The 14,776-nt window shown below is 49.7% G+C and overlaps 1 protein-coding gene across 1 annotated transcript; it reads right to left on the minus strand.

The window, feature by feature from the left end:
- Window positions 1-5,299: 5,299 nt before the first annotated feature.
- On the minus strand, window positions 5,300-9,425 carry LOC146753029 (uncharacterized). The gene is made up of 7 exons (XM_085531196.1): window positions 9,157-9,425; window positions 8,417-8,494; window positions 7,923-7,994; window positions 7,730-7,831; window positions 6,878-7,021; window positions 6,211-6,352; window positions 5,300-6,025 (listed from the first exon to the last, which is right to left on the minus strand). Exons 1-7 carry the CDS (start codon window positions 9,245-9,247, stop codon window positions 5,929-5,931), a joined length of 726 nt encoding a protein of 241 aa, XP_085387322.1. The 5' UTR covers window positions 9,248-9,425; the 3' UTR covers window positions 5,300-5,928.
- Between the last annotated feature and the right edge of the window lie 5,351 nt (window positions 9,426-14,776).

Here is a 14,776-nt window from a genome sequence, read left to right on the forward strand (position 1 = left end):
TCTAAGGAGAGCTCTGCCCTTTCCAGAGTCTGGAAGGACCCGAACAGCTTTTCCCAACATGTTCTTTACATGCACTGCAGGGACCTTACCTCCCTCAACAGCATGTGGGGAGCTGGACTGGGTAGTACCATCTCTACTGACCGATCCACTTGTGTTAACTAGCCACATTCTTAATTCTTAAATATTCAGCCTCCTTTTGCTTTCAATATGTTTTTTTAACAACCCGTTGTAGCATTCAATCTTACCAGAGGCTTGTGCGTGATAAGGTACATGATAAATCCACTCAATGCCAAGTTCTCTGGCCAAGGTATCCAGAAATGAATTTTTGAAATGAGTCTCATTATCAAACTGAATTCTTTCTGGGGTTGCCATGTCACCACAGGATTTGCCTCTCCAGACCCAGGATGGTGTTTTGGATGGTAGCATGGGGTACTGCGTACGTTTCGAGCCACCCAGTGCTTGCCTCCACTGTGGTAATCACATAACACTTACCATTGTGAGATCTTGGCAAGGTGTTATAATCAACCTGCCATACCTCCCCATATCTATAATTCCACCATCTCCCTTCCCCCCAGAGAGGTTTCATCCTCTTGGCTTGTTTAATTATGGCACATGTTTCACAGTCATGAATAATCTGTGCAATAGCGTCCATAGTTAAGTCCACCCCTCAGTCTCTGCCCCACTTATATGTCGCTTCTCTTCCTTGATGGCCCGAGGTCTCATGGGTCTCATCGAGCTAGAAATAGCTCTCCCATGTTCTGCCAGTCCAAGTCTATTTGAGCCACCTTAATTCTGGCAGATCAATCTACCTGATTGTTATTCTGCTGTTCTTCAGTAGCCCAACTCTTGGGTACATGGGCATCTACATGATGCACATTTATAACCATATTCTTTGTTCGGGCAGCAATGTCCTTCCTAAGTTCAGCAGCCCAAATATATTTACCCCTTTGCTGCCAGTTATTTTGTTCCCACTGCTGTAACCACCCCCATAACACATTCACAGACATCCACGAATTAGTATAAATATAAAGCATTGGCCACCTCTCCTATACAGCAACATCTAAGGCCAGATGGACAGCCTTTACCTCTGCAAACTGACTTGATTCTCCTTTACCTTCAGTGGCCTCTGCAACCTGTCGTGTAAGGCTGCATACAGCAGCTTTCCATTTGCAAAGCTTCCCTACAATACGACACGATCCATCGGTGAACAGGGCATATTTCTTTTCATTTTCTGGCACTTTGTTGTATGGTGGGGCCTCTTTGGCACGTGACACCTCTTTTGCTAGTGATGTGCTTAATTTTTCACCTTCAGGTCACTCCATGATCATCTCTAAGATTCCTGGATGACTGAGGTTCTCTATCCGCACTCGTGCAATCAGAACAATCCACTACTTCCGAGTGTCATCTGTAGCATGATGGGTGAAGGGAACCTTTCCTTTGGACATCCAGTTCAGCTCCGGCAGTCCAGGTGCCAAAAGGAGCTGCATCTCAGTACTGACTATTTCAGAAGCAGCCCAAACCCCCTCATAGGCAGCTAAGATCTCCTCCTCAGTTGGAGTGTAGCCCTCCTTGGATCCCATGTATGCTCAACACCAAAATCCCAGGGGTCGGCCTCGGGTCTCTCCTGAGGCTCTTTGCCACAGACTCCAAGTGGGACCTTTCTCTCCAGCAGCAGTGTAGAGGATGTTCTTTACATCCTATCCAGTCCATACTGGCCCCGGGGCTACAGCATGGGCTATCTCTTGTTTAATCTGTTCAAAAGCCTGCTGCTGCTCAGGGCCCCATGCAAAATCATTCTTCTTCTGCGTCACCTGATAAAGGGGGCTTACAATGACGCTGTAGTTTGGAATGTGCATCCTCCAAAAGCCCACTGCACCCAGGAAAGACTGTGTCTCTTTCTTGCTAGTTGGTGGAGACACGGCATTGATTTTGTCGATCACATCTGCTGGGATGTGACAACGTCCATCCTGCCACTTCATACCTAGGAACTGAATTTCCTGGGCAGGCCCTTTTACTTTGCTTCGCTTAACAGCAAAAACGGCTTGTAGAAGAATCTGGATTATCTGCTCTCCTTTTGTGAAAACTTCCTCTGCTGTATCGCCCCACACAACAATGTCATCAATGTACTGCAGGTGTTCAGGAGCACCACCCTGTTCCAGTACAGTTTGGACCAACCCATGGCAAATGGTTGGGCTATGTTTCCACCCCTGGGGCAAACGGTTCCAAGTATACTGAATGCCCCTCCAGGTGAAGGCAAACTGTGGCCTACATTCTGAGGCCAAAGGAATAGAGAAGAAAGCATTGGCAATGTCAATGGTGGCATACCATTTGTCTGCTTTTGACTCCAGCTCATACTGGAGTTCTAACATGTCTGGCACAGCAGAGCTCAATGGGGGTGTGACCTCCTTCATGCCACGGTAGTCCACTATCAGCCTCCATTCCCCACTGGCTTTATGCACTGGCCATATGATGCTGTTAAAAGGGGAGTGAGTTTTACTGATTGCTTCCTGATTCTACAGCTGGCGAATCAAGTCATGAATGGGGAGCAAGGAATCCTGTTGGTGCAGTACTGCTGTCTGTGCACTGTCTTTGTAGCAATCGGTACCTGCTTTTCTTTTACTCGTAGCAGCCCCACAACACACAGGTCCTCTGACAGGCCAGGCAAAACAGACAGCTGCTTAATGTTGTTCATATCTACAGAAGCTATTCCAAATGCCCATCGATACCCCTTAGGATCCTTGAAATGCCCCCTTCTGAGCTAATCAGTACCAAGTATGAATAGAGCCTCTGGGCCACTCACGTAGGATGTTTTTTCCAGTCTTTACCAGTGAGGCTTATTTCAGCCTCCAGCACAGTCAATTCTTGAGAGATATCCAGAAATATGGATTGATTCTGTCCCTTCATGACTGGAGGGCATTAGGGTGCACTGTGCACCAGCATCCACCAGTGCCTTATATTTCTGTGGTTCTGATGTGCCAGGCCATCAAATCCACACAGTCCAATAAACTCTATTATCCCTTCCACTCCCTTGACTGAGGGCAGGGCCCCTCTATTTGTTACCTGTGATAACTGGAGCAGCTGTACTCGTGGTTGATCTGTTTTGTAGTTCTCTCACCCGTGCTAATAGTACAGGAGTAGGCTGGTCATGCCACTTCCTCATGTCTTCTCTGTGGTCACGTAGGTAACGCCACAAGGAAACACACAGTGCAATTTACTGTTGTTCCTTGCTCGATCTGGAAAGCGCTTGTGTCTAATAGCTGAGATTTTTAATGATACACATGATGGCTTTACGATCTCTCACCTTCACAGAATCACAGAATCACAGAATTACCCGGGTTGGAAGGGACCTCAAGGATCATGTAGTTCCAACCCCCCTGCCTAGCAGGGCCACCAAACATACACCTTTACTAGATCAGGTTGCCCAGGGCCCCGTCCAACCTGGCCTTGAACACCTCCAAGGACGGGGCATCCACAACCTCACTGGGCAGCCTGTTCCAGGACCTAACCACTCTTCTAGTAAAGAACTTTCCCCTAACATCCAACCTAAATCTTCCCTCCTTCAACTTAAAACCATTTCCCCTAGTCCTGCTATTATCAGCCCTTTCGAAGAGTTTACTCCCTTCCTGGGAGTAAGTTCCCTTCAGGTATTGAAAGGCTGCAATGAGGTCACCCCGCAACCTTCTCTTCTCCAGGCTGAACAAACCCAACTCCCTCAGCCTGTCCTCATAGGGGAGGTGCTCCAGCCCCCTGATCATCTTTGTGGCCCTCCTCTGGACCCTTTCCAAAATCTCCATATCTTTTTTGTACTGAGGGCTCCACACCTGGACACAGTACTCCAGATGGGGCCTCACAAGAGCTGAGTAGAGAGGGACGATCACCTCCCTATCCCTGCTGACCACCCCTCTCCTGATGGAGCCCAGGATCCCATTTGCTTTCCGGGCTGCCAGAGCGCACTGCTGGCTCATGTTAAGTTTCACATCTATCAGGACCCCTAGGTCTTTTTCTGCCGAGCTGCTCTCAAGGACAACTCCTCCCAGGCTGTACAGGTGCCTGGGGTTCTTCCGGCCCAAGTGCAAACTTGCTGAGGGTGCACTCCATTTCCTCATCGATGTCATTAATAAAGATGTTAAAGAGCACCGGTCCCAAGACAGACCCTTGAGGGATGCCGCTCGTTACCGGCCTCCACCTGGACATAGAGCCATTGACCACCACCCTCTGTCTGCGGCCTTTCAACCAATTGCTTATCCATCTAGTTGTCCACCCATCAAATCCACCTCCCTCCAATTTGGAGATGAGGATGTGATGGGGGACCATGTCAAAGGCCTTGCTCAGGTCCAGGTAAATGACATCGGTCGCCTTCCCTTCATCCACCAACGCCGTCACTCCATCATAGAAGGCCACAAGATTAGTTAAGCATGACCTTCCCCTGGTGAAGCCATGCTGGCTGTCTAGGATCACATGCTCGTTCTTTATGTGATCAAGCATGTTGTCCAGGAGGATCTGTTCCATAATCTTCCCAGGCACGGAGGTGAGACTCACCGGCCTGTAGTTCCCCGGGTCCTCCCTGCTCCCCTTCTTGTAAATGGGAGTGATGTGACCCTTCCTCCAATCATCCGGGACCTCACCTGACAGCCATGGTTAGATGGTTAGAAACTAGCCATGGTTCTGGGAACTCAGCAAGGGAGTAGCTTTCAGGATGATAACAACAAGCTGTTAAGATACTCCGGGATGGTATGTAATTGGGAACCAATGATGAGCTCCACTTTTGCAATATGTATGAGCTAATTATCCGTATTATAAATGTACACGCAGCCAAGGAATAAACGAGATTCGCTGATCATATGTCAATGACAGGTGTGATCGTTTGCTTTTCTCCCGCCGTTCTGCAACATCGTTGTTGTTTACTGTCACTGGGTTCGTTAAACTGCTGTTCATTCTCAGATCGTTGGGTTTTTTTCATTTTTTCCCTCCTAGACCCACTCGCAATCTTACTTCCCTTCCCCTCTCGGCCGCGCCACACCGCGCTGTTAGAGAGGGGAGGTTCTTTGTTCCTTTTCTCCCTGGGTTTGTTCCCACTGTCACCGAGTGAGCTCTAGAGAGAACTCTGTGACACAAACTCATTGCAAAGTCTAAGCTAGAAGAAGCGTCACCTCAGTGTATCCCAGAAAAAGAACAGCGTTGAGATTTTAATTGGTTTTGGTTTTTTGTTTTATTGGGGGTGGGTTGTTTTTTGTTGGTTTTTTAGGGTTTATTTTTGGTTTTTTTGTCTTTTTTTTTTGGGGGGGGGGGGGGGGGGGGAGGGGTGGAGGGGTGCGAGGGGAAGGGAGAGGGAGGGGACAGTTGTTTGGTTATTTTTAATATACAATAAAGCTATGCAGTTCCGCTGTCAGTCGCCTCAGAGAGTTCCCGAAGGAGCTCAACCACATTCTGCTCAACATCGAGTTGTTCCATTGAGTGGAGCAATGGTAGTCTTGCAGATGGAGCAGTGCAGGAATTCTGACAGGATCTCCAGGTGTATCCAGTTCATCATCTGAAAGCTCCACAACCAAATTGGAAGGGACCAGTCCTCTTGTGCCATCTGTCAGCTCTCCCTGAAACCAGCCATTCTCACCCACATCTCCAAAGACATTACGCATTGTCCGGCAGTCAGAGGAAGCTCGTTTTCTGGGTCCTCATTAGGACCCTCAACAGGAATGTAGCTGTGTCGAGCTAAGAATCTTCAAACTGCTGGTGATACCTGTCCTGGAGTATGCAGGATGAAGGACAAAAGCTCTGCTCTCACATTCAGGGCCATCCTCTGACAGAAGGCAGCACTCAGGACTGTTCCCAAGGATCTCTTTCATGGCTTTCAGTTCAAGCTCCTGGTCTTCCAGATGACCTTGAAGACTTCGGGCCTCTTCAATGGCAGAATGGAACGGACTGGAGCTATTACGGAGATTCTTGTTTGACTGGGTCAGAATCTGTCTCGTTGCCTTCCCCAGCTCCATCTGCTGCTTCTGCTGCTCTCTTTTCCCTCTTGCGCGCTCTGTGAGAATGAGTTTCAGAAAGCACTACTCAGTGACAGGAAATAAGGGGAAACTTGAAAGACTTCGCAACCTAAGTCCTGGCAGTGTACTGCCAGCGGCTGATTTGGCCGTCCAGGATCCTGGCACCACAAATGCTTCATTGCCAAATGCAGCAATAAGGTGTTCTGGGGAAAGGCCAACTCACAGGTAGTCTTTGAGCACCCATATCACAGTACCAACGGCCAGCACCAGCGCAGGCAGCAGCATCGCTGAGACCGCCACCGGAATGCGGCGCTTCCGCACAGATGTGTGAGCAGCAGCCTCTGTGCTTTTGCCTGTGTTCATCCCTGGAAGAAATGAGACAATGTCCCACGTTACCTTCAGCTGCGCTACAGATAATCTCTCAGTGTGCTTCATGGACCCAAGAGGTCATTTTGTCAGTGGGTGCCTCCGTCTCTGGTGCCGAAGCACCGGAGGACAAGAAGGATTGCTTCCACCTCTCGTTGGGTATGGAGAGGCTGCACAGGCACTACCCGTGTCCTCCTCTGGGCCGAGAGCTGGGGCTGTACTCTGGGGTCTGGGCTTGGTCCGTGGGGAGAGCTACAGAGCAGAATCCCTCACGCTTTTCCCGGCATGTGTGTCCTGAGCTCCCCCTGTGGGACGCCCCCCAGGCTGAAGGTCAGGCTTCAGCCAGCACAGGGCACAGCCAGAGCCAGCCCAGGGGAGAAACACTCCTGCTTCTTTTACATGTGCTCTATGCTCACACGCTCAGGTCTGGCTGCTGACCTGGTGTGCAAGAGCTGGCAGCAAGAGCCTGCAGGCACGCAGTGACTCTGGTTCGTGACACCGTATGATCATAGGACAGAAATTACCTGGCATGCCGGTTGGTGCTGCCTGCATTCCTCTGTCCGGGACGGGCAGTGTGGGATATCCGCCTTCCTGCAGCACATCCGGGACCGGCAGTGTAGGATATCCGCCTTCCTGGAGTGCATCCCTCTCACTTTGTTGGTCCGTTCCTTTAGAAAGAAAGCAGGGCAGTAGGATTGGGATGTCACGTGCCCTCATCGAAAACTGAGCTTCTCCAATCCCGAGCTCAGGTAAAGTCCAGGCCCCCCCCCAAGTACACTGTGAGCCCCTCTGTTACCCAAGGGCATTTGGGCCCTCCCAGCTATTGGACAATGCTGACTCTCTCACACCTCTTGAGAAATCAGCTCCTGTGCAAGGCCCTCACATACTGTGCTGTCACCAGCCCATCACAGCCAGGTAGCTGCAGGCTGAAATCCAAGCTCTAACACACAGTCCAAGCCCTCAGAATTAGCATCTCCACCTCATTTCCAGCATTAGCAAAGGCAGCCAACCCTGCTCGGGATGCTCCTCCTGCCTTGAACTTGCTCAGCTGCATGGAGGGCTTTGGATGAACAGAAGCACAGCGCTTGCCACTTTGCCACTTGCTGCCATCTGGGTGCCAATGACTGCACAAAGCAGCTCTGACAAGTAATGGTTGTGCTGGGGGAGCAGCTGCCTCTGGGTCTTGGCTGGATGCAGACCATCTGGCAGCAGACCAGCTCTGGTGCTTGACAGCACCTGCAAGGTGATACATGGAACACGGCTGCAGCACGGCTCTGACCCATCCCTTCCTGCTGTGCAGGCTACAGCCTGCCCACACCTGTATATCACACCTCAGCTTCCCAGGTCCCACAGTGAACAGACTGAAGTATACCCACCACGCTCTGCCTTCTCCATTTCCTTCAGCAGTCGCTTCAGGAGACGGGATGAGCCCTGAGAGTATTTTCCTCGATTGGATTCATCCTCTTCTCTTTCCAGACCTTAACAGAATGTATGAAGTTAAATATCATGTGCATGAAGATCTGAAGATCAGCGGCGAGTCAGCCAAGTCAGTGAAGACAGAGTACTCACTGCTGGGATTCCAGCTGGGCTCCAGCACAGGAGGAAACCGATGACCGGGCAAGGCCCACACTGGGGGCACTTCTGCAACCAAAGACCCATGAAAAGTTTTAGTCACACACTACAGCATCAACTGAGTAGCAGAGCATACAGGGGACAGGGCCTGCAGACACAAGTGTGATCAGACACAGGTGAGGAGAGCTTCCGGCACATGTGGGGGCCTCCTTTTCCCTGAGTGACCTGTAGGGTCTGGCGGTGGCTGGGGAATGCCACAGCCCGAATACAAAGGTCTGGGCTCCCTCAGCTGCAGAGGGGCAGCGGTAACCTTCCCACTGAAATGTTGCAGCTCTCCGAGAGAAAAAATACTCATGGCTCATCTGTGCAAACCCTTCCGGGCACAAACAGGCTTGGAAGACCTGGAGAGGATCTCCAGTAAAATTGCACCCAGGTAAACCATGAGAGCATGAACGTTTCAGCCTCCAAGGAAACAGACACTCACAACTTACCCCTGGGTTGTCCCCCAGGCACAGGCATGAAGTCCGGATCCAAAGGAGCATCCGGAAAGGGAGCACGAAGCTCATCATCTAGAATCAAGAACAGATGAGATAAGTTCCCACTATATGCACTATATGGTGTGATCTCCTTCTCCCTCAGTAACTGGATGTGGAGAATAACTCAGGTCATGATTTCCAAAATTGCAGGGTGGACGGGATGACCCGTAGGCTGGCACCTGGCAGCGTATGCAGTGCTCTCTCCGGGCCACGTGCCACATCTCTCACAGATTACGTGGAAGAAGATGCAGCCCCCCAGGGCTTTCTTACTGGGAGGCTCTGATGGACAGCAAGGTCACACTGAGGCAATGGAGGAAAGCACACCTGTCTCTTCCCCTGGGCTGTGGACTGGGGCTCTGGCTTGGAAACTGGGGAGTGCCATGAGCCTGAAGCAGAAATGCTTATGCACGCCCAGCACGCCTCTTCTGAACTCTCCCCGGGCATCTCCCAGGACGAAGGCTGTGCTCCAGCCAGCAATTAGCAGAGCTACAGCCTGGCATGGCTGGAGCCAGCCCTGGGGAGCAGCGCAGCCACGGGCTCTTGCCCGGCTCCTGCAGTGCTGCCCATCACCCCCTACCCAGCAACACCCCCATGGAAGGCAGGCCCCAGGCAAGTGTACTACAGGGCCGTGGGGACACAGCCTGATTTCTTGCTCCCAGCGCTGCTCAGTTTGGGTCCCATCTCTACCCACTCACCTGCTCCCCGTGCTCGCCACGGAGCAGCACAGCTCTCCTGAAAACTCATGGCCACCAATAGGAGGAAGAGGACAAGGCGGGCAGGGTCCATGGCCGCCCCCACACTTGCACCACGCTTCCAACACCACCGCTGCAGCCACAGTGAGTGTCGCACTGAGCCAAGCCTGCAGCCAGGCCTTGTGAGCTCATGACGCAGCTCAGCACAGTCATAGGATGGGGCATTGTGACCTCACATCTCTGTGATTCCGGGTGGTGGCTCCCCGCAGGCTTCTGCTCTTGTGATGCACTGCACCAGGGCTGTGTGGAGCTGGTGCTTACATCATAGAAATGCAGAATCATAGAATGGCTTGGCTTGCAAGGGACAGTGAAGAACTCAGAACCCCAGCCCCACTGCCTCGGGCAGAGATGCCACCCACAGAGTCTTGCTGCCCAGAGCTCCATCCAGCCTGGCCTTGAACACCTCCAGGGATGGAGCATCCACATCTTTGCTTGGCAAACTTTTGCAGAGCTTCAACAACCCCAAGAAGGCATTATTTCCAGCCTGGTGCACCACCTCAGGCCACAGAGGTAGTGACGCAATATGCACAGGTTATCCACGCGTGTGAAACGTGCTGCAATTAAGCAAGCCAAGCGGATAAATCCTCTCCAGTGTGGAGGATGATGGCTGAAATACAAACACGGAGAAGCTGACCTTCCCACAGACCCGCCAAGTCAAGTGTCACGTGCTTACATTTTTGTTGATAGATCTGCAGTTTCATCATTTTTTGATGGCTAAGGAAATCCCCTTTCCTGCACCAAGTGTATTTCCCACGTGTAACGTGCTTCCAAGCCTGATTTTAGTAGCAGATATTGAAGGCTTGCTAGTTGGCACCTCCCATCCCCAAAGTCCCAGTGAACTCACCCACTGCTGGCAACTGGATGCTTGGTGGCGAGAGAACCATCACCTATAGGATCCCACCTGGGTTTCCAGAAACTGTTGCACCTTTGGATACATGGCGATAAATACTGTGTCCATACAACACCCTCATTGAATCAGAGCCTGCCACCTTCCCTACAACCAGGCAAAGGGCACAAAGGAAGCTGAACTGCTGAACCAGGCACCAATGGGGCTTATGTGTTTGCATCAAAAGACAAAATACCAAGCAGAGAGCATGGGAATAAGATGTTGTTTCTGAAGCAGAATTAAGATTAAAAAAATTGATTTCACAGTCTGACATCAACCCTCCTCCACCCCTCCCATTCCCCCCCCAGAGCACCCCTCCCTTCCTTCCCTCTTTGTTTAACAAAGACTTTGAATAAAATCATCATATCAATACTACAATTGCTGGCCTGCGATTATTATCACCTCTTTCGGGTTCCTGGACAGGAGAGGTGCACCCCACTGATTTCAGCGGTCCTGCCTGGGTGGTGAGGTGACTTCACAGAATCACAGAATCACAGAATTGTAGGGGTTGGAAGGGACCTCTAGAGATCATCGAGTCCAACCCCCCTGCCAAAGCAGGCTCCCTACACCATGTTGCACAGCTGGGCGTCCAGGCGGGTCTTAAATATCTCCAGAGAAGGAGACTCCACCACCTCCCTGGGCAGCCTGTTCCAGTGCTCTGTCACCCTCACTGTAAAGAAGTTCTTGTACACATTCGTGTGGAACTTCCTATGCTGTACTTTCATCCCATTACCCCTAGTCCTATCCCCACGCACTACTGAAAAGAGACCAGCCTCACCACTATGGCTCCCACAACTCAAATATTTATAGACCTGGATCAAGTCCCCTCTCAGCCTTCTTTTTTCAAGGCTAAACAGACCCAGTTCCCTAAGTCTCTCCTCATAGGGGAGATGCTCCAGGCCCTTCACCATCTTAGTGGCCCTCCACTGGACTCTTTCCAAGAGATCCCTGCCTTTTTTGTACTGGGGAGCCCAGAACTGGACACAATATTCCAGATGAGGCCTCACCAGGGCAGAGTAGAGGGGGAGGATCACCGACTTTGACCTGCTGGACATGCTCTTTTTAATGCACCCCAGTATGCCATTGGCTTTTTTGGCTACAAGGGCACACTGCTGGCTCATGGTCAATCTATCGTCCACCAGGACGCCCAGGTCCCTCTCAGCAGAGCTCCTCTCCAGCAGCTCTTCCCCCAGCCTGTACTGGTGCATGCAATTATTTCTACCCAGGTGCAAGACTCTACACTTGCTTTTGTTAAACCTCATCCGGTTTCTTACTGCCCAGCTCTCCAGCCTGTCCAAGTCTCGCTGAATGGCAGCACAGCCTTCAGGCGCGTCAGCCAATCCTCCCAACTTCGTGTCATCAGCAAACTTGCTGAGGGTGGTCACTATCCCCTCATCAAGGTCGTTGATGAAGATGTTGAACAAGACCGGACCCAGCACAGACCCCTGGGGGATGCTGCTAGTTACAGGCCTCAAGCCAGACACCGCACCGCCAACGACAACCCTCTGCACTCTGCCAGTCAGCCAATTCTCGACCCACTTCACTGTCCGCTCATCTATCCCATACTTCCTCAGCTTTGTTATAAGGATGTCATGGGGGACAGTATCAAAAGCCTTACAGAAATCAAGGTAGACTACATCTACCACCCCGCCCCCTGTCCACCCAGCTAGTGACATCTTCATAAAAGGCCACCAGGTTGGTCGAGCATGACCTCCCCTTGGTGAACCCATGCTGAGGACTGCTGATAACCTCCTTATCACCCAGTTGTCTGGAGATGGCATCCAGAACAAGCTGTTCCATCACCTTCCCTGGGACAGAGGTGAGGCTGACCGGCCTATAGTTACCCGGGTCCTCCTTCTTGCCATTTTTGAAGACTGGACTGACACTGGCCGTCCTTCAGTCTTCAGGCACCTCCCCAGTTCTCCAAGACCTCTGATAGATTACAGAGAGTGGCTCAGCAACAACCTCCGCCAGCTCTCTCAGCACTCGCGGATGCACCCCATCAGGTCCCATGGATTTATGGACCTTAATGTTTCCTAGGCACTCACAGACCACCTCTTCCCCGACTAAAGGGAAATCTCCCATTCCCCGGACTCTCTCATCAACCTCCAGGGTCTGGGATTGCTGAGGGAGAGTCCTTTCACTAAAGACAGAAGCAGATGATCCTGCGGGGTAAAAGCCCACAAAAGGCAAACCACAATTAGTACCGAGACCCTGTTGCTTTTGTTGTAGAAAATACCGCGGTTTAAATGTGATAATGATCCAGATTAGAGAAACAATAGGGTTGTGTTACCTCCGCTTTAACATGTTAACTTTACAAAATTTGTTTTTGAACCATTGCTCCCCCTCCTCGTGTGTGTAGGAACATAAGGGAAAGAGATACCTAAGAAAATCTCTTAGGATGTATATTGGCATATCAGAGGGATATTGCTGGGGAACCGGGAGGGACTCTAAGCAAGAACACCCTCATCAAATAATGTAATCATTGGTGGTTAGTATATAAGTTGGAGGACGGGTTAAAATGATCCCCAAACTAGGAAAAAGGATAGGGAAAAGATGTTTAAATATTGTGTTAGATATGGCCTAGAGATCCACTACAGGGAAAATCAATATTTGGCCAAAATATGGATCTGATGAAGGTTGGGTTTGTCAGATCTCGAATTTATATGTAAAGAACAAAACCCCTTTTCAAAGGAGGAATCAGAATATGCTGCCTGTTGGATACAAGAAATCAGCCTGTTATTAGTAAAAAGAAAAAGGCCCGGACCAGGAAGGAGAGGAATTAGAAAAAGGAACTAATCAATGGGACCCTCCTGAGAATCTCCCCCCCATATAACCCCAATGTAGCACAAAGGGAGACAGGCACTGCCCCAGTAAGAGGAAATGGTAAAGCACACAGGGACATTTCACAGAAAAGAGGGGCATGCTGGGCTCAGGAGAGAATTAAAACAATGTAAAAGGGACATAAAAATTTCTCCTTTCCCAGACACTAGCTGTACCAGCACCTCAGTGTACCCCTTATGGGAGGTCCCATTGGGACAAGGACAAATATGCTATGTAAACTCCCCACTCACTAGTGGAGAAATTAGAAATTTTAAGAAGGAAATGAAATCTTTAATTGAAGATTCTATAAGAGTAGCAGAACAATTAGATCAATTTCTGGGGCTTTCAAAACTTTGGTCCCATCAGGACCCCCTGGTAAATATAAAAGTGGGACCTGAGGGGGAAGAAGTTGTGGTTTTAGTTGATACTGGGACAGCTCGTTCATCACTGGCCCGTAAGGTGTCAGGACTCAAATTAACAAATGAGGCCTTAAAGATAACAGGGGTAGAGAGAACCGGGATGACAGTACCACTTTTTGAGAATACTGTATTAAAACTAGGGGATAAAGATGAAATTGGGAATCAAGAAAAACATGAAATAAGGCCATAAAGATAAGGGTGGAACAGCCCAAGGAACTGAATGATATGGATTGCTAAGGGAAAGTTATGTGGTATTAAGGGTGTTTGTGGAAACTGAAAAATTGTACTGTTTGATCTGTGGGTTTTGAAGGGAATGGGACAAACTGCTTTGATGGTATAAGAAAGTGTAATTGCTATTGGTATACAGAAGCATAATTGAGGGTGTGTCAAAGTGTAACTGAAGGTACAAATAATGAAATTGTGTACAAAGGAAAAAGGGTTAAAGAGAAAGTGAGTTTATGTGTGCTGGTATGAGAGCAACCCCCTGTATTGTTTCCCCCCCCCTTGCAATAACTCTTGGAGTGAGAGAGAGCCGGGTACAGAGACTGTTGCTGTAAGCAGCAAAGGGGGGAGGTGGGGAGGAGGGGGCGATGGAAGTGAGAATAGCCTTCATGTGCAGAGATGTAGGAAACCTGAAATCCCAGTGTTAGCACTGGACACCTGGAGAGAAGGAGGTGAAACTGAAATAGGATGTTAGTAGTTTTTGTAATGATGAGAGTTTGGAAAGTGAGAGAGTTTGGGACAGACACAGGTTGGAGGACTAAGGACTGGCAAGGTATAACAGGGATGTCAGGACTGAAAAGAGGTGAACGATACGAAAACAAAACAAAACTGATTGACACACAGATAGTAAGGGAATTGGTGATAATAACAGCTGTTACTGTTGTGGTGCCAGAATAGGGCCGTAGGACCCAGAGATCCCCTCAGGGAGAGGTGGGGGGAGTGGGGGCTTGAAGTGCCCAGGGAGGGCTCCGCCCCACTGAAAGGAAAGCAGTGTGCAAACTGCAACGGGAAATTGCATCTAGGGAAGCAGGATAAAGAGATTTATTTTCTGGTGGATATGGGTGCTTCTTACTACTCATAGATGGTTTTGTAACAGTAATAGAAGCTACTGCCCAACAAGAAAAGGTTTACGTTTTTTTTGGATTAATTAAATATAAACTAAGTAGGAATACAGAAATTCTTGTACCTGCCAGGTTGCTCTGGCAAGAAATTTAATAAAACTGGAGCTAAGGGTCCAACAATATTGACTGTTTAAAAACTGTAAGTCTGACATTAGCACAAATGGGGAAAAACAATGTTGTACCCCAGGAGTCACAGCAATATCAAACATGATGCACTTAGGGGTGTGGGCATCAGGGCCAAACATGAAGCCCTGAATAGAAGTTAAAAGCAAGAGATTGCCCAGTCAGGGTAAAGTGGTACCCTATAAGGA

The sequence above is a fragment of the Coturnix japonica genome, unplaced genomic scaffold (genome assembly GCF_054131305.1).
Source record: "Coturnix japonica strain WE unplaced genomic scaffold, WE-NBRP24 Scf040, whole genome shotgun sequence".
NCBI classification, from domain to species: domain Eukaryota; kingdom Metazoa; phylum Chordata; class Aves; order Galliformes; family Phasianidae; genus Coturnix; species Coturnix japonica.

Excerpts from the sequence above, each read along its gene's own strand:
- LOC146753029 (XM_085531196.1), bottom strand. The coding sequence starts at position 9,247 with ATGGACCCTGCCCGCCTTGTCCTCTTCCTCCTATTGGTGGCCATGAGT. Across the intron at positions 7,995-8,416 it reads GCCTGGGGGACAACCCAGGG|AAGTGCCCCCAGTGTGGGCC; the intron begins GTAAGTTGTGAG and ends CTTTGGTTGCAG. Across the intron at positions 6,026-6,210 it reads TGGGTGCTCAAAGACTACCT|AGCGCGCAAGAGGGAAAAGA; the intron begins GTGAGTTGGCCT and ends TCATTCTCACAG.